This window comes from Rattus norvegicus, chromosome 11 (assembly GCF_036323735.1).
Source record: "Rattus norvegicus strain BN/NHsdMcwi chromosome 11, GRCr8, whole genome shotgun sequence".
NCBI lineage: Eukaryota > Metazoa > Chordata > Mammalia > Rodentia > Muridae > Rattus > Rattus norvegicus.
Window position 1 is genome coordinate 84768018 of NC_086029.1, and position 20495 is coordinate 84788512.

The window sequence follows — 20495 nt, forward strand, 5'->3', positions numbered from 1 at the left end:
TGATATATGTGCTTGTTTATGTGTGTGTTTGCGTGTGTATGTATGTATTTGATATATGTGTCTATATATGTATGTGTTTGTGTGTGTGTGTGTGTGTGTGTGTGTGCATGTGCGATGTTGCATATATGGAGAGTTGGAGGACAACTTTGTGGTTTTGATTTTCTCTCCTACCTTTGCGTGGGTCTGAGTATTCAACTCAGTTTGCCAGGAGTGTGCATGCAGTAAGTGCCTTTTCCCTCTGAGCCATCATGCCAGCTCCAGAATCAAACTTTAATTAACACAAAATTGTTTCTAAGTTTTTACTAGGACCCCAAATAACAGAACAAAAATTAAAAAAATGAAAACTTAGATTGCTTTTTCCTGTTCTCCCATGGGAATAAATGTAATTATTCCTAAACAAATAAGCAAGTAGACAAAAACAAAAATAGAAGCAGCTGGAGATGGGGTCCCATTTCTGTTGCCCTTGTAGAACATCTGGAATCAGCAGGGTGTAGCTCGTAGCATGTAAGCTTCTATGGAAGGCGGGCTCTTCTGTGAGGCAGCTCTGTGAACAAGGAAAGAACTGGAATGAAGGAACCATAAAAGAGTGTCCTTACTGGGGAATATGGGGCATTAAATCCTACTCAATATGTAGCTATTAATACCACAGTGTGTATATCCATATAAAAGCACATTAAATACATTGAGTTTAATGGATAATTATAGATGCCCACTCACTATTAGGTTTTGTAAGAAATAGAACAATGCTGATACTGTTTGGAAAAAGCAGTTGTGGTGGATGCAAGTGAGCCCACTGCTGTTGTCAGAACGTGGCTTTGATATTAGGTAAACATCCATTGACCTGTTGCAATGGTGAAATGCATGGACAGGCGAGTTGCAAGACGCTATTCATGGCATGTTAGCAGTTTGGTAAAATAGAAAAAGAGAACATGCGTAAAGTTGTCAATTGAGGTGGATTCTGCCACTATGGTTCCCTGCTCTCAGGAGGGCAGCCTGAACGTGGGGCAGGCTTCCTCAGAAAGTTGCCTTGGCTCTACAGCAGGGGGACATGATGGAAAGCCCATGTTACAGATGTGGAGAAAGCGGGGCTTGGCTGTATCAGCTCCATTGCTTATCCACTGCGGAGCTCATAGGAAGGCTCTCCTCTCTATCCTCCTGGGTCAAGTGACTGGTGATGGTTCAGGGCAAGACACAGCCATACTGGGGCATAAAGTTGGTTGTCGATGCCATTTTTCCATGGGTTAAGGACTACTGGAGTGATGTTGAGTATGATCATGTCTCCTCAGAGGGTTTCTTTCCCTCTTATGTCTTTTTGAAGGATGCTTGCAGGGTTGCAGCTTTCCTCTTTGATAGCTGAGCTGCTTTGGATGTCTGTTGAAGAGTCACCAGCTTATGATTATCATTTCTGACTTTTGCCCTGTCTTGTAATATTACCATCTACTTGCTTAGATCAAAAGTCTTATGATGTAGACTAAGCCTTTTATTCATGCAAAACTTTATCTGGACCTGGTGTGGGGCAGAAGTTGGTTTGCTCTGTGCTAGGGATTCAGCAATCAACATGACAGATGGACATTCTTCTGAACTTTAAAAATATGTATTCTAGTAAGACCACACACACACATACACACACACATAAATACACACATGGATACATACATATATATAGACACATACAGACACACAGAGGGACACACACACATAGACACACATGGAAATACAGAGAGACACACACAGACAGACACATACACACAGATAAATACACACAGAGACACATACATAGAGACACACATAGACACACAAACGTATACATGCAGACACATATACACACATACATACATAGTTGCACACACACAGACACCGACAGAAACATACACAAAGACACACAGACACAGGACTCACACAGAAAGACATACACAAATACACACAAACACACACGGAGATGCACAGAGAGAGACACAGACACACAGACACTCACACAGACAGCCACCCCCCACACAGACATACACAGAGAGACATACTCACACACACACACACACACACACACACACAAATATACAGACAGACACATACATAGAGACAATATACACACAGACACATACACACAAACACACTAACAAACATACACACAAAAACAGACCCACAAACATAGACACACAGACAATACAGACATAGACACAGATCGACAGACAAATGTGCTTGAAATAGAAGTATCGGATGGCGATAAGGCTTCCCAGGGATATAAAGAATGAAGTGCTAGGGCGTGGCTCTATAACTGTTTCAGACTGTAGTGAGCGAAACTGAGATCTGACTGCTGTTGGGGACCCACTTACCAAGGTGTCCTTGAGAAATGATTAGTCAACCTTACGTCCCCTTTCCTCACACTCTGTCTGAATGACATGCATACCTCCTCAAGCCCAATTCATTCATATGGTAGTTTTTTGTTTTTTGATACAGGAATGATTACTCTAACTTACTTTAGCTGGGGAGTCACTTGCAGATGATAAACTAACAAGTCTAATCAGAAACATCACCTTTAAGTGTGCTGCCTTTTAAGAGTGTTCTCCTGCACTCTCCTCCCTGTGGACTTTAGGTCAGCATACTGTGTGGTGGGTGAGCAGTCTGCCTAGACAGGTGGTGACCTCAGGTACTGCCTGCCTGTGCTCTAATTTTCTTACCACTTAGGTTTGGGGTTTTATCATTGTCATTGATGATCACTACCACCACCACCACCACCATCACTACCACCACCACCACCACCACCACCACCACCACCACCACCACCACCACCATCATTTTATTTTTCTCATACTTCTGGAATCAAATGTGACTATCTCTTTTCATAGTCTTATTCTCAGGAACTCAAATGATTCTCTTATATTTCAATACAATTCTGATTTTAACTACCCAATGAGAGTTTCAGACTCCATGGACTTATAGACTCAGTTCAATAAGAAAGTCCCCACCTCAAAAGCCAATCACAAGGATGTGGTCCCCAGATTCCCCACACTTAGGTCTGTCTTGGATATGGTGTCATTTGGTTCACATATGCCCCAGACATCTATGTTTGATAATGTGCTAGGACGATTCATAAGACTTTGGAAAATGTTTTATTTATTGATATTTTTGGTTATTGTAAAGAATAAAAATGAACAGTCAGAAGAAAATGTATATGTGTGACCTAGAAGGGCCCTTGCTCCATAGCTGCTGTTCCCAGTGAGTTGAGACTGAGACTCTCTTGGCTGAGACCGTCATGTGATTGTCAACTGTGTGATTGAAGCTCTCTGATGTTATCATTTGGGATCTTAGGGAGGTAGTACTTCATAGAGAAGATTGATCTGAACCCAGTCTCTGGCCTTCATTCCATCCCCTGAGCCTGAAGTGGGGATGGAAAATCCCATCCCTCTGGCCACAAACTCCCCCCCTGAAGCCTCCCATCCCCCGCCTAGCTATCCCAGCATTTCCCGAAGCTTGAGTTCATATCGCACCCTAAACTGGGGTGTGAACACACAGGGCCCAGGCAGAACGAAAGCACACATGACCATCATGCGGGAATCCCTAGGGCTTCGATTGCTTTATGTCAGGAACTGGGACTATTTCTAGTACTGAGGACATGCGTGGGAAAAGATGTTCCAATTTCAGCATTGCAGGTGAGCCTGGAAAATGATCTCTTGCCCAGCCTTGCCAGACCAAGAGATTAGACTGCTGTCTGCAGAAACCACTGTTGGTTCGAGTGGCTGCTGGGTGGAGTGTCTCTCGCTGGTTTCTTCACACTCCTCAATTGGTTTGAAGCTTGTGAAAAACCTGTTTAAGGGGAACCTGGAACTTGTCTGGGCAGCACATCCATTAGCTCCATTGTGAACAATCAGCAAGTCTGGAAGACACCTGCTAGTGAGACTATCAGAGGGTTTGATCTTTATGAGAGGCAGGCTTGTTAGATAGAATTTTAATTAGGAGAGATTTGGCTTTGGTACGTACCAGCTGGGCGACTCTAGGTTCATGCCTTGGCCTCCTTGAACCTGGTCTTCCTTATTCTGACCCACGGCTGGAGAGACTTTCTGCCTAAGCTCGTGACAAAGAAGAGTTTTCAGAGTCCTGGATGACGGCATCCTGGGCTAAGAACAGGGAATGGTGTAGTTAAAAGAAACTGAAGCCCAAGCACATCCGCTTGTTTTCCTTGCTTTCTTAGTCAGAGCCTCGCCTGACACAGTGACCATGGGCCGTGGCCTCAGCCTCCGTTGGCCTGAGAATGCTAGAATTAGGGCAACCACAGGAGGTCCATCCATAGCTGTGGACCAGAAAAGATTGAGGTATATTTTGTAAGTAAATTTTCTTTTGGGAAGCCATTAGATGAAATAATATCTACATCCTTAGAATCCCAAACCCTTCCTAGCCGAAAGTTATGGGCACATTGCTCTATTTGGGACCTTTCCTCCCTTCCCCTCTTCCCTCCTGCCATTTTCTGTCTTTTCCCTTCCTCCCTCATTGCCCCCTCTACCTTTTTGAGACAGGGTCTTACTGTACAATACAGGCTTCGAACTCACTATGTAGTTCAGGATGTCTTTGAACTCACGACCCTCCTACCTTGCATCCAAGCGTGTGCTGTCATGCCCAGCTCCAGAGTTGCGTTTCTAAAACTTCCTCGACATTCCTGTCAAACAGTCAACTGTCATTTTGTCCTTAAACGTACTCCAGGTTTCCATTCTCTGCCCCTTTTCTAGAGGCTAGTCCCTCCACTTGGAGCGCCTTTCTCTTATTCTCCTTTTCCAATTATTGAAATTCTATCAATTCTTTCCAAGTCAATTTCAAGCAGCCATTCTCCTGCAAGGCGCTTGCTAATTATCATCTTGGTAGGATCTCTTCATCATCTGAAACTAATTTTGCCTTTTGTGGGTTTCATACGGCACTTATTTTTTTTCTTCTGTCCTGAACTATAGCTATTTTAAAACTCATCTTCTTTCCTGCTAGAACTTTGAAGGTGATAATTTTATCTTTCGCAGACATACCTTACCCATGGCCCTAGATATAGTAGTCAGTTTTAATTGAACTGAAGTTAGACTTTGTCCTGGGGATTACAGCATGGAAATACTTTGACGATCATTTCCTTGGTTCTGGTGCTAGACAGAAGAAGTGTCGTTCTTCTGTTTCGTTCAGTAATCCTGCGAAGGGGAGTTGTGACTAGATAGGCGGCATTCCAGGGCTGAGAAGGAGGGATGAGCCACATCCCAAGCCGGGAAGTGAAATTAGGTTACATGAAATTCTGGGTCTTACCGGAGATGCTGAGGCTGGAGAGGGCATGGAACACAAGGGAACTGGAAACAGTCATGGCGGGTGGGTGGGGCGGGGTGAACCAGATAAGGACCAGCATAGGAACAAGTCAGACACGCAGGCAGGAAGAAGCCTCATGTGGGGAATTTGCTTCCTTGCTCCGCACCCCAGTTTCCTGATCCACATTGTAACCACTACTGATGACTGCATCGTTTTGCTCCTTGTCAGCTGTTCATGGCTACCGATGACCAACCAACCAACCACCCACGCACCCACCAAATGAAACCAAACCATACCATACCAAAGCAAAGCAAAACACTGCCCCCTAAAAACTCCCCCCAAATCTAGGTTTATTTGTTTCCTAGTTCTGGAGGTTGACAATGCAGACTCAGGAGGCTGCATGGCCGATGTTAGGAGTGTGCATGGAAGCGAAAGCTTCTGTCTCCCAGTGAAATGCTAACCAGGTCTGATCTTGCTTAGGAATGAAATCAAACAAGACTGGGTAGCCCAGGGTGGTGTGGCCACAGACAAGCCTTGCCCCTGATACTGGAAGCCAGAGAATATTCTGGGCTTCTTTTGCAGGTTCATGCTCCTGCAACAACCTTCTGGTCCCATCACTCTGGGCAATAAGCTTTCTCTTCAGAGACTTGTCTCTGAGCACATAAGGATGCCCATTATGCCCCCGCTGGCTACTCAAAAGCCAGTCCCCACTGAAAAGCCATCTTTGCTCTGCGCTCACTGCAGCCACCTTCGCCGCCTACTGCCTTTTCCAACCTGGACTCCGGTAGCTTTCTCACCAGAGTCCTCGAGCTCGACTAATTCCTTATTCGCAGCACCGGACCATCGGCGTGCCCCACCATGTCAGACTCCGCAGTGGATACCAGCTCCGAGATCACCACCAAGGACTTGAAGGAGAAGAAGGAAGTTGTGGAGAAGGCAGGGAATGGAAGAGACGCATCTGCCGATGGGAATGCTCAACATGAGGGATAGGGGGAGCAGGAGGCCGACAATGAGGTAGATGAAGAAGAGAAAGAATGTAAGGAGGAGGAGGGGGGAGGAGGAGGGGGAGGAGGAGGAGGGGGGAGGAGGAGGGGGGAGGAGGAGGGGGAGGAGGAGGAGGGGGGAGGAGGAGGGGGAGGAGGAGGGGGAGGAGGAGGAGGGGGGAGGAGGAGGGGGAGGAGGAGGGGGGGAGGAGAGGATGAGGAGGAGGAGGGGGAGGAGGAGGGGGAGGAGGAGAAAGAGGAAGATGAGGAAGATGAGGCTCCTACGGGCAAGCCAGTAGCTGAGGATGATGATGAGGGTGATGATGTTGATTGACACCAAGAAGCAGAAGCCTGATGAGGATGACCAGACAGCAAAAGGAAAAGCTAACCTTTACACACCGTGACCTATTCACCCTCCACTTCCAGTCTCAGAATTTTAATGTGATCTTCTTCGAGTAGAGAAGCAGGCCACGCCCGCCCACAGAGGGCAGAGCCACCCACAGATAACATATGCTCTCCACCGCCCCACCCAAACCACGACATGAATTAGCAACATGGGAGGAGAAGAGAACCAGAGCTTCCCAGGCCCTGCTATTTTTCTTAAACATACTTTAAAAGGAAAGTTTGAATTTCTTATTTACATTTTGTATTTTTGTACATATTGTTAGGGGTCAACCATTTTTACTGATAACGGGTGACTGAACCAGCCTCCAGAGCGTTTTCTGTCCTTCCTCAGACTTTACTTGTGGTGCGGCCGTGTTCATTATAATCTCAAAGGAGAAAAAAAACCTTGAAAAACAACAATAACAACAACAACAACAATCTAATTCTGAGCATTCTGGTAACTTTTTCTGCATATGTACCTAGCTGTACTATAAGTAGTTGGTTTGTATGAGATGATTAAAAAAGCCAAAGATAAATTTTTTTTTCCTTTTTTTTTTTTTTGGTCTATGAACTTGGCTGTTTTTTTTTTTTTTTTTTTTTTTTGGCTTGTTTGATGTATGTGTGAAATAATGTCCAAAAATAAACGGGAATTTTATTTTGCTGAGTTGTTCAAACAAACAAACAAACCAACCAACCAAAAAGGATGCCCATTACCTTCCCTCCCTCAAAGCTCCACTACCATCCAATGCTCCCATTTAGAAACCAAGCTCTGGGCATACAGACCCTTAGGAGATTAAAAATTATATCAAAATCATAGCAGTGGTCAGTTAGCATTGTGGACATATCCTTTCCCCCCATAGATTCTAAACTGAAAATATTCCGATTCTCTGGAACCGAGAATGCGGTAGTAGGCATAGGACCTAAGGATCTTCTCAAGTCAGGTGGGGGAAGCTATAATGTCTGCAGCCAGGGTTTTGGACATTGGTGTTGTTTCCCACTATGGGGGATAGAAGGGACTGTCCTCTGCAGTGTGGAAGCGTCACATGATTCCTGGCTTTTGGACCCTGTGTTCCAGAAGCAACGTTTACCAAGTTGAGAGTGATCATGTCCTTGGGGAAAAATAATCCCTCTAGATGGGAATTACTCACTAGCTTTCAGGGAGAATGAAGAAGAGAAGGAAAACAGGACCTGTCTGACAGGTGGCCTTGGCTTGGGGAAAAAAAAGCCAGGCTAGAAAGTCAGGGAGCATTTGTTCCATTGAGGGACATCTCTTTTCATTCTGGCTGGTTCGTTTGGACTTTTCCTCCTAAGAACTCGGGGGTTTACAATTAGACTGTCTATAATCTTTAATTCATGATACGTTCACATCATTTGTTCATGTGCTACATTAACTTAGTGATGAACCCACCACCATATACAGTGTTCTGTAGAAGTTTGAAGTGTCTCTTCCTCGCCCCATGCTCCCAGAAATAAGACTCAGATTCAAAATATATTTACCAATACCTTGGCCATATAGCTAGGCTCTTCTCTCACTAGATCACAACATTAAAAAGCTATATATCCTAATCTGCATTCTGCCACGTGGCTGGTTACCTGTGCTCAGGTCTCATCACATCTTCTGGGGTGAATCTCTCGCACCTGGCTCTCTCCCAGAATCCTTTCTGCCTGCTGGATGTTCAACCTCCTATTTTCTGCCTAAGCCATCGGCCATCATATTTGTCATTGACAGGCGCCGCATCCTTACAGACACAAGCTATTCTTTCTACAGTGTTCTGTCACTGAGGCTGGCCTTGAATTTATGATCTGTCTGCCTCAGCTCCCTGAGGACTGGCATTACAGATATGTGCCACTAGGCTTGAGTGGTGTTCACTTTAAGAACTGTAGTTCTCCCTCCTCTATGGAGTAGTCATTGTCTTGTCTATGCGTTTATTATCCCCCCTTTAAATTGAAATTGTTTTAAAATTCATAAAAAGTTATGATACTGCTGTAAGCCTTTGCACCTGTTTTTTTTTTTTCTTTCTGTTTTTCACTAAAAGTTCATATTCTTGAAATCCCATGGTGTGGACAGATTGCAACACAACATCTCCACTCATTAAATAGCTTGGGTTATTTTGTGCATGTCTTTTTTTTTTTGTGATCTCCAGCTGAGTTTTACAGGGTAAGAATCTGGGTATAGTAGTTTTACAATTTTAGGTGTATTTCAAAAGAAGATGTATGAATAACATTTTTATGTGAAAATAACTGGGGAAATAACTGGCAATATAAATTAAAAAAAAAGAAGAACTATTTACCAAGTCAAACAAATGAACAAACAAACCAACCACAACCCTTTTCTTTTCCTTCTCCCGCTTCAGATTTCTGTGTTAGGCTGTTTAGACTGAGAATTTCTCACTTGAATCTGAATTTCAAATTAGCTTAGAAGCCTATGGAATTCTCCTTTTACCTAAGAGTGGCAAATGAGAAATCACAGGGACAGGATTTTTTGAGGTCCTAGAGTAGAAGCAAGCAGCAAAGAAAACCACCCCTTCCCCTTGCTGCTCCCCCTTAACGCAATCTGCTGTAACACATGCAAATTACAGTGAAACATTCTTTTCACACTCAACGTTTGGAAATAAGGGGGAAAGGGATTATCTTCAGGGAGGTAAACTCTTAAAAATGTGATCTTTTTAAACTTTCAAACGGTTTAATGAAGTCTGCGGGGAGATGCAAAGTTGTCCCTAGACTAGTGCAATTAACTGTAGTGAGATGGGGAAGTGGCTAATGATCAGACTGAGGGATGGTCTTAGAAGGTTCTAGAGCCCGTTTTAAGAACTGTGTTTGCACTTGAACCCCTGGCACAGAAGCATTCCAACTGCGGAAAGAGCTCTATTGGAGAGCAGCACGTGGTCGGTGTTAACATGCGTGCTTGCCTGGTGGCACGGCAACAGCATCCATTTCTCTCTTTTGGTGCGCTCAGCTCCTGAGATCTGCTGATCTTGAGTCTTCTTCCCATGAAGGCTCAGTCTTCTGGGAGATCCTGGGACTCAAAGGCTGAGCGCTACCCCAAGGATTCGTTGAGACCTTATATGACGATATCAGGATTCTTTGGAGATAGCCACTCTCCTGTTGTAGACAGTACTCTGACTTGTACCTTCATGATCCTAGGTGATGTGCCGATTGGGGTGAGCTGTGGTTCTGTGTCCTGGAGTTCGCTGTTTCCTCCCACTCAGGGTGTATAGATGCTGCCACGCAATGCAGGGGCAGGGGTTCTCCAAAGATCTTAACAGAACATCTCTGAGATGGTCTTAGCTTGTTCACATGACTTTATTCTTTATTCGGGGTGGGCTTCTAAGAATACACCTTGTGGTGAAACAGGGACACACACACACACACACACACACACACACACACACACACACACACACCTTGGAGAGAGGGAAGGGGTTCTTCTTAGAGTGAAGTTTCATTGGCTGAGGTTAGGACTACCTTATTTGCATAGAGAGGCATTCCAGAAAATTGAGTCTGTTATTTCACCAGGGATTATGTGACATTCTCCAGGTAGAGTATGGGTTGGGTCCCAGATTAGGTGGAGAACCCCATTTGTGCTGGGCTCAGGAAGGCTGTCTGATATGGCAGACTACAACCTTAGTACAACACTCCTATGTTATCACGATTCTGCATTTACCAGGTCCTTGACTGTGACAGGCCCACAGGTACATTTCTGAGAGTGAACTCTGTAAGATCAGCTTGAGTTGACCTCATGGACCTTGTAGAACAGGGCAGTGGAATGTACCTGTGGGACCTGTGTATGTGTCTCTGTGTTTATGGGAAGAAGAGTGTGTGGGTGGAAGATAAAGAGAGGGATGGTGTATTGTTCTATAATGCAGGTAGCCTGCCATGAGTTGATTATTGCATAATATCCTTTGAAAATTTTTCTAATGCTATTATTTGCCTGTCTCATCAATCTCTTTTTATGGGAGGTGACAGTAGGTGGGGAACGGGGAGACAGAACAATTGCTTCAAGAATATTCACAGACAGGGAAGGAACTTTATAAGCAAATCATTGCAAGACAGTAGTGATGTCAACATGTTAACTTTTGCAACTTAACCTCATAACTGCTATGAACATAGTGGAGCATGTATCCTTATTATATGGTGGAACATCATTTGGGTATATCCCCAGGAGTGGTATAGCTGGGTCCTCAGGTAGCACTATGTTCAATTTTCTGAGGAACCTCCAAACTGATTTCCAGAATGGTTGTAACAGCTTGCAATCCCACCAACAATGGAGGAGTGTTCCTCTTTCTCCACATCCTCGCCAGCATCTGTTGTTACCTGAGTTTTTGATCTTAGCCATTCTGACTGGTGTGAGGTGGAATCATAGGGTTGTTTTGATTTGCATTTCCCTGATGACTAAGGATATTGACATCTCTTTAGGTACTTCTCAGTTATTCAATATTCCTCAACTGAGAATTCTTTGTTTAACTCTCAACTCCATTTTTTTAATAGGGTTATTTGACCCTCCGGAGTCTAACTTCTTGAGTTCTTTGTATATTTTGGATATTAGTCAGGAGGACACTATCAAATGTTAACAGTGAAGTCTGCACCTTAGCACAGAGTAACTCATGCAAATTACATGGGGCTTGACTGACAATATAAGGAAACATTTAAATACTACTTTTAGGAAGTAATAGAATGACAGGAAGTAGAGCTGGTATATGTAAAACCATGTGCAACAGCAGAAGAGACATGGGGCAGGCACACCTGTTAGAGTGGGGTTAACAGAGTATGCCTGCAGGCTAGATGTGGAGCAGAGCTGGTCCAGTCTTGTCAGCTGGGGAATAGTAGCTTGAGCTTGACCAGAAGGGCTTCCAGTCAGGAGAGATGTCTACACTGCACAATGAGATCAGAGCATTTCAGAAAAGTCACACCAAATTAGATAATGCTGCAAGTTGCTCTTCAGCTCCCTGATGACTGCGCTACTGTGGCAGGGAGGAATCTAGGAATGCACACTAGAGTTCTGCTCAACCAAGAGTCCTAGACGCTCTTCTGTAGATGAAGGCTTCATCCCACGAGACAGAGAAGTTGGTGATATCAAGCTTGATGGTCGGTGTAGTTGTTACTTTAAAACAGCCTAGCAAAAGCACGACGGTTGAGACTGGGAATTCTTAGCTCTGGCTGCCAGTAAACCGGGGCCTAGGTGTTCATGTCTGTGTACAGGCAATGGGGCCAAGTCACAGTAATGTCAGCAGAGAAGTGACAGTATCAGCGGCATTATTTGCACTAGCAGTGCAGTAGGAAGAGAAGAAAGAGAAGGAAGAGAAAAAGAAAGAAGAGGAGGAGGAGGAGTATGAGAAGGGGTATGAGGAGGAGTTTAAGGAAGAGGAGTATGAGGAGGAGGAATTCTGAGGTAGACTTACATATATTCAGGTATTTCCACCCCATAGCAAGTTTGTGTTATGGTTGTCGCATTGTGAAGGTGACAAATAGCTGCACATGTCTATTAGTCAGGAACACCGAGTTTTGAAACCAAAGTGACTCAATCTAGTTGTACTTTTACCCAGAATACCTAGCACCTTCCCTGTCTCAGTTTTAGCCTTTATCACCAGCATGAGGTGTCCCTCTGACTTTGAGGTATATCGTTGTGTGGGACTCAAGCCATGAACTTCAGAACTGCTTTTCTATTTTGTCCCAGACGGTTCTCAGAAGGAAGTTTGTCTAGATAATCATAGATGGGAGATGAGACTCCTCCTCTAATAACCATTTTTTTTCAGGCTCTAGTAATCATCCTTCATGGCACATAGTTGCTGCCTAACAACCAAATGGTTGCCATGACATTTCCTTTTGGATAGAAAACTCTTTTGTTATTAAACAAGGGAGTTGGAAGAGACAGCTGAACCCCAGGTTCCCTAAAGCAAGTTGGCCATTCTTTCATTCTTTCATTAAATACTACTCTAAATTCTGGGCCTGTTTCCTGCTCCAATTGCTCTTTAGCCTCCTGACCCTAGAGTCACTGGTATCATTTGGCCACTGTCATCAACTAGTGTCCCTGTCACATGGTTGTGGTCATGCCTGTTAATATTTGGAGTCAAATTCAAGGTGTGGTAGCTGGCAGAATTGGGTTTGTCCAAGACTTAGCCACTGATATTCTAGCTGTGTGGCTTTAGACAAGTCAGTGCATCAGCTGTCTTGAGCCCCTTTGTATCATCTGTTCAACAAGGAGAGTATTATCTCCTTTCTGGAATAATGTAGAAATGGGGGTGACTGGGAGACTTAGACTAGACCATGTATTTTAGCACCTGGGATAGTGCTTGGTCCAGGGTAGCTGGGTGTTCTGACTGTAGATATTGCTTTTCTTGGCTAAAAAGTCCTCCTCATAGGTTAGGAATCATGTCTGAAACTTCTTGATCAGGAATCCAGGTTCATTTTTTCTACCTTCCCTCCCCTCACCTGTCCCCTGTCTCCATTTCATCCCAAAACGTGATGTTCTATTATCTTTGCTGACTAACACTTAGAATAATTTTTTTTGGTTCTTTTTCAGGAAATATTTGGCTATCGGACTCAAGGCTGTCGGAAGGCTCTTTGTCTCATTGGATCCATCTTTTCTCTTGGAATGCTCCCATTGGTATTTTATTGGAGACCAGCTTGGCGTGTATGGGCAAACTGTGTCCCATGTTCCCTGCAAGAAGCAGACATTGTGTTGCTGAGGACAACAGTAAGCATACGTCTGTTTCTGTAGACTGTGTCTCTTTTCCTGGATATTGTGTTGTAAGGTCGTTGGGAGGAGATGGCCCCAAGGTGGGTACGTTCTACTATAGTTGTGCACCTGCCTAGAACGCAGGAATTTGTGTACCATATGATTTCTTAAGAGGAGTTACTTCATAGGGTAGTCCTTTTAAAATTGCTACTTTCGCAAATGTTAGAGAAAATGTAAACATGTGATTGCCAAAATAATGAGTAGTATAGAGTAGTGAGTCAGGCTACAAGCTACTAATTCCAAGTTCCTACTGACCCTTGACTTCTAGCTTGGTACAAACATACCTATGGCCTCCACAGGAATGGTTCTGGGAAAGGAACAAGGGAGTTGGGGAGATGAGGAGCAGCCCACTAAGGAAACTGCTCTCTCCCTCTGCTGATAGGAGAGAGCCATAGTTTTGGATATGCTGTGTCCTGTTCTACAGAAATCTTAGGGCATAAAATACAGCCATTTTGCCCATGAGGTCATTGCCACTCTCTGCTGTTTCAAGGCTGTGGCATCAGGTGGGGCTCTTTCTGTGTATGTTCTTGTCACTTCCTTGTGGCACTCCTGGCACTGAGACCACATGCATCATCTTTGTAGGAAATCCCCAAGGGGAGGGACTTCCTTGCCTGTTATCCGTTGTACTCCTAGTTCCTGCATCTGTAAGGGGTGACTGACAGGCTGATCTGGTACTCCTATTTAGGGAATCTATTGGAAGATTCTCTCCTGACTAATTTACCTTCTTATTCTCTAGCAGGGCATTGTCACAGATGACCTGTGGCAACAACCAATTTTGATAAATCATTCTCTAATGCAGTAGTTCTCAGTCTTCCTAATACTGCAACCCCTCATCTTGGTGTGACACCCCAACTATAAAGTTATTTGTGTTGCTACTTCATAATTGTAAATTTGCTACTGTTATAAATCATAATATAAATATCTGATATGCAGGATATCTGATAGATGACCCCTATGGAAGGGTTGTTTAAGTCTCCAGAAGGGTCTTGACCCACAGATTGAGAACCAATGCTCTTTTGGGAGTGTAACATATTTTTATACGTACCGATCTTTCTAGATAAACATTTTATCTATGCAGCCGGAGAGAAGAATAGCAGCACATTTTACAGCTGGTCAATCAGAATGAAACAGCTCACTGCCTCCAAACAAAACGAAAGGAAACACAACTCCCAAATGCATTACACTGAAACCTGCTATCTAACACAGCTTGAGCTAATGTTGCTTTCTTTTTTTTTTATTGGATATTTTTATTTACATTTCAAATGTTATCCCCTTTTCTGTTTTCCTGTCCATAAAGCCTCCATCCCCTCCCCCTTCTTCTATGAGGGTGTTCCCCTACCCATCCACCCACTCCCTTTCCCGCCCTGACATTCCCCTACACTGGGGGAGGAGTCTAGCCTTGGTAGGACCTCAACCTCTGCTACATACGCAGCTGGAGCCATGGGTCTGTCCATGTGTACTCTTTGGATGGTGGTTTAGTCCCTGTTTGGTTGGCATTGTTCTTATGGGGTTGCAAACATTTCATTAACCTGGAAGTCCAGTCAGTTTTATCTTGGTTGGCTTGGGTCAGGGAACTAGCCAAGCTCCATCCTTTAACTGGATCCTGGTCCCTTCAAATCACTACATGACATGTGGACCATAATATGAGTGGTAGCTTAGTAACTACCTCACTAATTCAACCATATTTAACTAGATATTCCTGAAGATTAAACTTCTATACTTGAAGAAATCCAGAGACTGACTTGTGCAAGGCAGGTGTGTTTTCTGAGCCATTGAATGGAAACACAAGCACTTTTGATTCTGTTTGGGGTTCCTTTTAATGGTGGCGAAGATAAACCCTGAACTCTACTTGGAGGCTCATGTCATGAAGACATGTAGAATGTTCTAGAAAAGTGCCAGGCACTTACCACCAGGCATTTGATGGGTGAGGAAGTAAAACTCTGGGGACATGATAAAATTTACCTCATCTCAAAATGGAGGCCAGGATGGAGTTCCCTGCATCCCAGACCCTCATCCAGGGCTGCTTCTACCACACTGCACTCCTGCCACCTGTGTTCCAATCTCAGCTGGCATCAGAACAACTATCGAGTTTTGAAAGCAGATTTCAAGCCTCAACTGTCAAGTTCTCAGAGTTGCCAATCTGTTGGATTTAGGTTGGGGCCCAAAGAATTTGTGTATTTAATAAGGTCTTGGGTGATGTTAGACCTTGCGGCAAAGGACCAAATGGTGAGGAAAAGAATTGGTGTATAGAGTCAGAACTCCCATCTATCAGTTCATGTCTTCTTTGGGAGAGGAATACAAGCCAAGACAATTAAAGTTTATGTAGTATCAAGAGGGAAAATAAAACAGAACAGATTTATCCAAGTGTTAGAAGTGGACTTCAGTACATGGCTTTTGTGTCTTACTGAGGTAGGTGAGTTTTCTGAATGGAGACACAAACATTTATGAATGAATGCTATTTGGGGTTCCTTTAAATAGTGGTGAGGATAAACCCAGAGCCTTGCTGTGGTCAGCCAGTTTTATACCACTGTGTTGCATGCCCAGCTCAGGATCCTTTTATTAGGACATTTTCTCATGTGAATTAAGACCCTATGAGGTGATGAAGGATTGAAGGAACCAGAGAGGTCAAGGACACCACAAGAAAACCTATAGAATCAACTAACCTGTGCCCATAGGGGGCCGCAGAGATGGATCCGCCAAACAGAGAGCGTGCATGGGAAGGACCCAGGCCCTCAGCACATGTGTAATAGTTGTGCAGTCTTCGTGTGGGAGTCCTGGCAGCAGGAGCAGGGTTGTATTCTGTTGCTCACTCTTGTTCCCCTAACTGGGCTGCCTTGCCTAGCCACAGTAGAAGATGCACCTAGTCCTACTGCAACTTGATATTCTAAGGTGAGCTGATATCCATAGGAGGCCTCCCTTTTTCTGAGTCTTTTCTGAGGAGAGAAAGGGGATGGTGTTGGGGAGGTGAGGTGAGAGGGAGGGACTGGGAAGAGAGGAGGGAGGGGAAGTGATGATAGGGATATAAAGTAAATCAAACAAGAACTATGCTTATAGTAAAGTGGCAGAGAGAGAGAGAGAGAGAGAGAGAGAGAGAGAGAGAGAGAGAGAGAGAGAGAGAGAGAGAACCACAGAAGCAGAGGAACCTTCTGCCTTTCAGAGATTCCAGCTCTGTGGACCCTGGGCTAGCCTGCCTGTGGCCTCCCTGACAAATGCGGCTGGAAGACCCAAGGAGAAGACAGAAATAAGAGGAAATGAGCAGGAAATGGGAAAGCAGGGAAATGAAGGCAATGGATGAGAAGCAGGTTGAAAGGAAATAAAGAGGAGGAAGACCACGAATGAGTAAAGACAGAGAGAGGTGCCAAGGCAAAGGCAGATTCCTTGTGGGATTGTCTGTCAAGAGCCAGGCTTCCAGCACGAGACCCTGAAGTCAGTCAGCAGCTTTTCAGGACATTGGTTACTCCATTGGTAAAACAGGACTAGGGACTAGTCAGGTATTTAGTCTTTCTTGAACTGATGTGAAGTGATTGGTTATGTGAATGAAAACCATTTACAAAGCATGAACTAGATAATCAAAGGCCAGTGGGGTGTGTGTGTGTTTGTGTGTGTGTGGTATGTTCATGTATGTGCAATATGTATATGTGTGTGTATGTGTGTGTGTTTGTGTGTGTGTGTGGTGTGCTGTGTGTGTTTGGTGTGTTCGTGTATGTGCAATATGTATATGTGTGTGTATGTGTGTGTGCCTGTGTGTGTCATGTGTGTATGTGTATGTGTGTCTCTGTGTGCACACATGTGTATATGTTTGTGTGTGTACGTGAGTATGTATGTGTGTGTCTGTGTGTGTATTGGATCTGAACCTCCAAAAGTTCTCTATGCAAGAGATCTCACTATTCTCGGGGCCTATCTGCTCATCTGGACGATGCATTTCAGCCGGTAGTCTCTTCTAGTTTTTCTGTACCTGTATTTGCAAAGGGACATACATTGGAAATAGCCATCACTTCCCTACAGCAAAGGGACATACATTGGAAACAGTCATCACTTCCCTGGTGGCTCTGGAAGCCACATCCATCATAGAGACCTGTTCTTTCAACCAGGAGACTCCATCAAGTCCCTCCCTCTGCTCCCCCAGAACTACTCAGAGAAGCCCTAACTCCCTCCAATCTTGCCTTTTCCATCTTGATTTCAACTTTAATTTTTAATTACCTGCTCTTACGCGTCATCTTAAATAGATTCGTTATGCCAGAGACTCTCCAAATGAATGAGCTTCTAAATTGGTCTTTATGTAATTAGACAAGAGCTCAATTATTTCCAATGTTCTAACTAGCTGAGACTTAGAGAAAACTATGCTTTCGGCACCAATAGTTGAAAAGTCTACTGCTAGGTTATTGCATTAATATGACAACATAAAAATATTTTGTTTGAATTATTTTGCAATAGTCAGAATCTAGCAAGGTCCCATTAGGAGGACAGAGTGACTCCCACCCCAAAGTGCATTGTATATCTGCTCTTTGTCTTATTAAAATATCAGTGCTTGGTATTTGTCCTCAATCCCAAGCCGGTAAGATTGCGGTTTATTATCACGGATGCTGATTAACGAGTCATTTCTCTACATTAACAACTGTGATGTGCTTGCTGGAAATCCGCAGCGTTCAGCTTACTTTCCGTTCTCTTTCTTATTAGGCAGCGCCGAGCATGAGATTTTTTTTTTAATCTTTCTTTCCAAGAGATGAGTGTAATTACAATCTTATTTCATAAATTTTAAAATGCATTTGATTCATCAGTCATCCATTCGTGAATTTTTTGCCCATTTCTGTAGTGTTGCTTCATTTCTATGCAAATAGCACGATTTACATTCGTCGGTGCTGTGCATTAAACGCTCCTGGCGATTTCCATATCTTGGTTCTAATTACAGACAATGCTTTCCCCTTCGTTGTCATTGTATGTCACATATGGTCAAAGGCCCCTGATCTGGGGAGGAGAGCATTGCGATAGTTGGATATGAGGCCTCGATCAAGCCCCTTCCTTTCGAGGTTCCAGTGGAAGTTGGAAGAGCTGGGTCCTTACGTGCAATCTTAGAAATGTTGCAAAGCAGCCATGATGATGCCACCCGGAAGGCTACAGGTCCAGCAGGGGGTGTCTGTCAGTGATAGTGTTTGTGCTTACAGGTCCCTGGTCTCTTCCTCCCTTCCTCTTGTGCACCCTGGTCTCTCAGCACCCACGCCTCTCCCTACAACAGCATGAAACTTTATGTCTCTGCTATTGCACACGAAGTTTCTCTGATAACACTCCTTCTGCTCTTCCACTCATTCGGTCACTCAAAGAGGACTTGCCAAACGCCAACCACATATCAGACCTAGGGCATAACCAAACAGATGGAAATCCTGTCCTTACTAAGGGGCAGTCTAGTGACAATCCCTCTCCCCTCTACGGAGAATAGCAAATGGGTATTCTAACTCACTGAGACTTCCTCAGTCTTCTCTCCCATCCCTCATTCTCCATAATGTCTGTAGTCATCCACTCTCCCCTCCAGTCCTGGAAGAGATTATTATTTCTCCTAGTCTCTGCTTTAATTTCTGACTGTCATGCTGGCTTGCAATCTGCCTTGTATTAATATACTATTCATTTTCAGTTTATGTAGAATTCCATTGTTATTCTAATTGTTGTAACAACCCTGGAAAATGGTTATTATGATCTGGATTTCAGAGGTGAGGCATCGGGAGCCCCTCCTTACATTTTTATTTCCTTTATAAAGTCTGTGAGCGCCAGTTGATGAGGGCCACAGGCCTAGCTCATGGGCAGGCATTTGGTGGTGGTGGTGGTGGTGATGTGTGTGTGTGTGTGTGTGTGTGTGCATGTGAGTGTGTGTGTATGTGTGTGTGTATGTGTGTGTGTGATGTGTGTGTGTATGTGTGTATGTGTGTGTGTATGTGTGTGTGTGTATGTGTATGTGTGTGTGTGATGTGTGTGTGTGTGTGTGTGTGTGTGTGTGTGTGTTGACCAAGGCATGATACACGGAGTTCCTCAGATTACCCAAATGTGTATGAAAGTACTGAGAAGCTTAATTAGGGGAGATGAATGGTCACAGTAGGATTACATAACAGAGACTTAACGAAGTCAAAACCACGGAGGGTTTTTTGGAGGTCCAAAAATGTTAGTCAAAAAGTGATTCTGGCTAATGGCACCAGGCACACGGAGAGTGGTGAAGGCAGATGAATGCACGTGGGTAAAGAATGTGAAGCGGAGCCTCTGATCTCTGAGCCCCAGGTTATTCTGGCGTCTCTGATGAAGCCACGTGCTTACTGCGTCTTTCTTTTTGCTGAGTTATAAGCTTTGTGGAGCCAGCGGACAGGGTTTACTTTCCATCCCTTATGCTACTGTGGCCACAGCAGGTGCCTAGTATGTGTTTGAGCAAATTAAGTAGGTGGTATGGAATCGATAATAAATAATTATGGTTTCCACTAGCATTTTTGATTTAAGACTGAGTGAAATGCTGTGTGAGAAGGCAGGATACACAGCATTATGGTTCTCTTCAGTGCATGTTCTCTCTCTCTCTCTCCCAAGACCGTGACCTCATTTTATTAGACACCCAGCCTGAAATAGAGCTGGCCTCTGAGGAATGGCTAAGCATTGACAAAGAGCTTTGCGGTCTTGTTTGCGACACAGGACCATTAACGTTGTAATTAGCATGTGAGGCGTGTGCGGTTGGGCTGGTTTCTGGTGAGGTCTTTCTTCCTGGCTTGCAGGCCCACCTTGCCACCTAGCCTTTCCTGTTTTCTTAATGCTTCTGGTTTCTTTTCCTTACCACATGTGACATCATTCCTGCTGGAGTAATGTGTCACCTGAGACCTCAGTTAAACTTAGTCACCTTCTCAAGGCCCTATCTTCAATATTGGAAATTAGGGTTTTAACATGTGAATTGTGTGTGTGTGTGTGTGTGTGTGTGTGTGTGTGTGTGTGTGTGTGTGTGTGTGACTTATTCTATGACAGGAAGACATACTTAACCCTTCTCCACTGCCTCTCCCTAGAAGTGAGGTCTTAGCAGTTCCTCCCCCCTTTTGTAGCATAGACCTGTGTGCGTGTCCGTGTTTGTGCGTGAAGTGTGTATGTAGTGAGAGCGAGGTGACTACTGG

General features: G+C 44.2%; 1 protein-coding gene and 1 long non-coding RNA gene across 18 annotated transcripts in view; one reads left to right on the forward strand and one right to left on the reverse strand.

Moving 5' to 3' along the window:
• The window catches only part of Atp13a4 (ATPase 13A4), a 137734-nt gene that overhangs the window by 41004 nt on the left and 76235 nt on the right, over window positions 1–20495 (forward strand). For all 6 annotated transcript variants that reach the window (XR_005490999.2, XM_039088105.2, XM_008768796.4 and 3 more), the window contains one exon: window positions 13153–13326. Coding sequence is in view for 5 of the 6 variants with exons in the window: in XM_039088105.2 (XP_038944033.1) it covers window positions 13153–13326 (174 nt within the window). In the remaining variant the exon portion in view is untranslated. The remainder of the gene's footprint in view (window positions 1–13152; window positions 13327–20495) is intronic.
• LOC102552083 (uncharacterized) lies at window positions 2–6725 on the reverse strand. 12 transcript variants are annotated; one of them, XR_005491418.2, is made up of 6 exons: window positions 6638–6725; window positions 6063–6223; window positions 5269–5309; window positions 4582–5156; window positions 3976–4112; window positions 2–544 (listed from the first exon to the last, which is right to left on the reverse strand). It is a non-coding gene; the product is annotated as an uncharacterized LOC102552083 (long non-coding RNA). The 12 variants fall into 12 exon arrangements; XR_005491419.2 differs by having other exon boundaries at window positions 4–544; window positions 6063–6170; window positions 6638–6717; XR_005491420.2 differs by lacking the exon at window positions 5269–5309 and having other exon boundaries at window positions 5–544.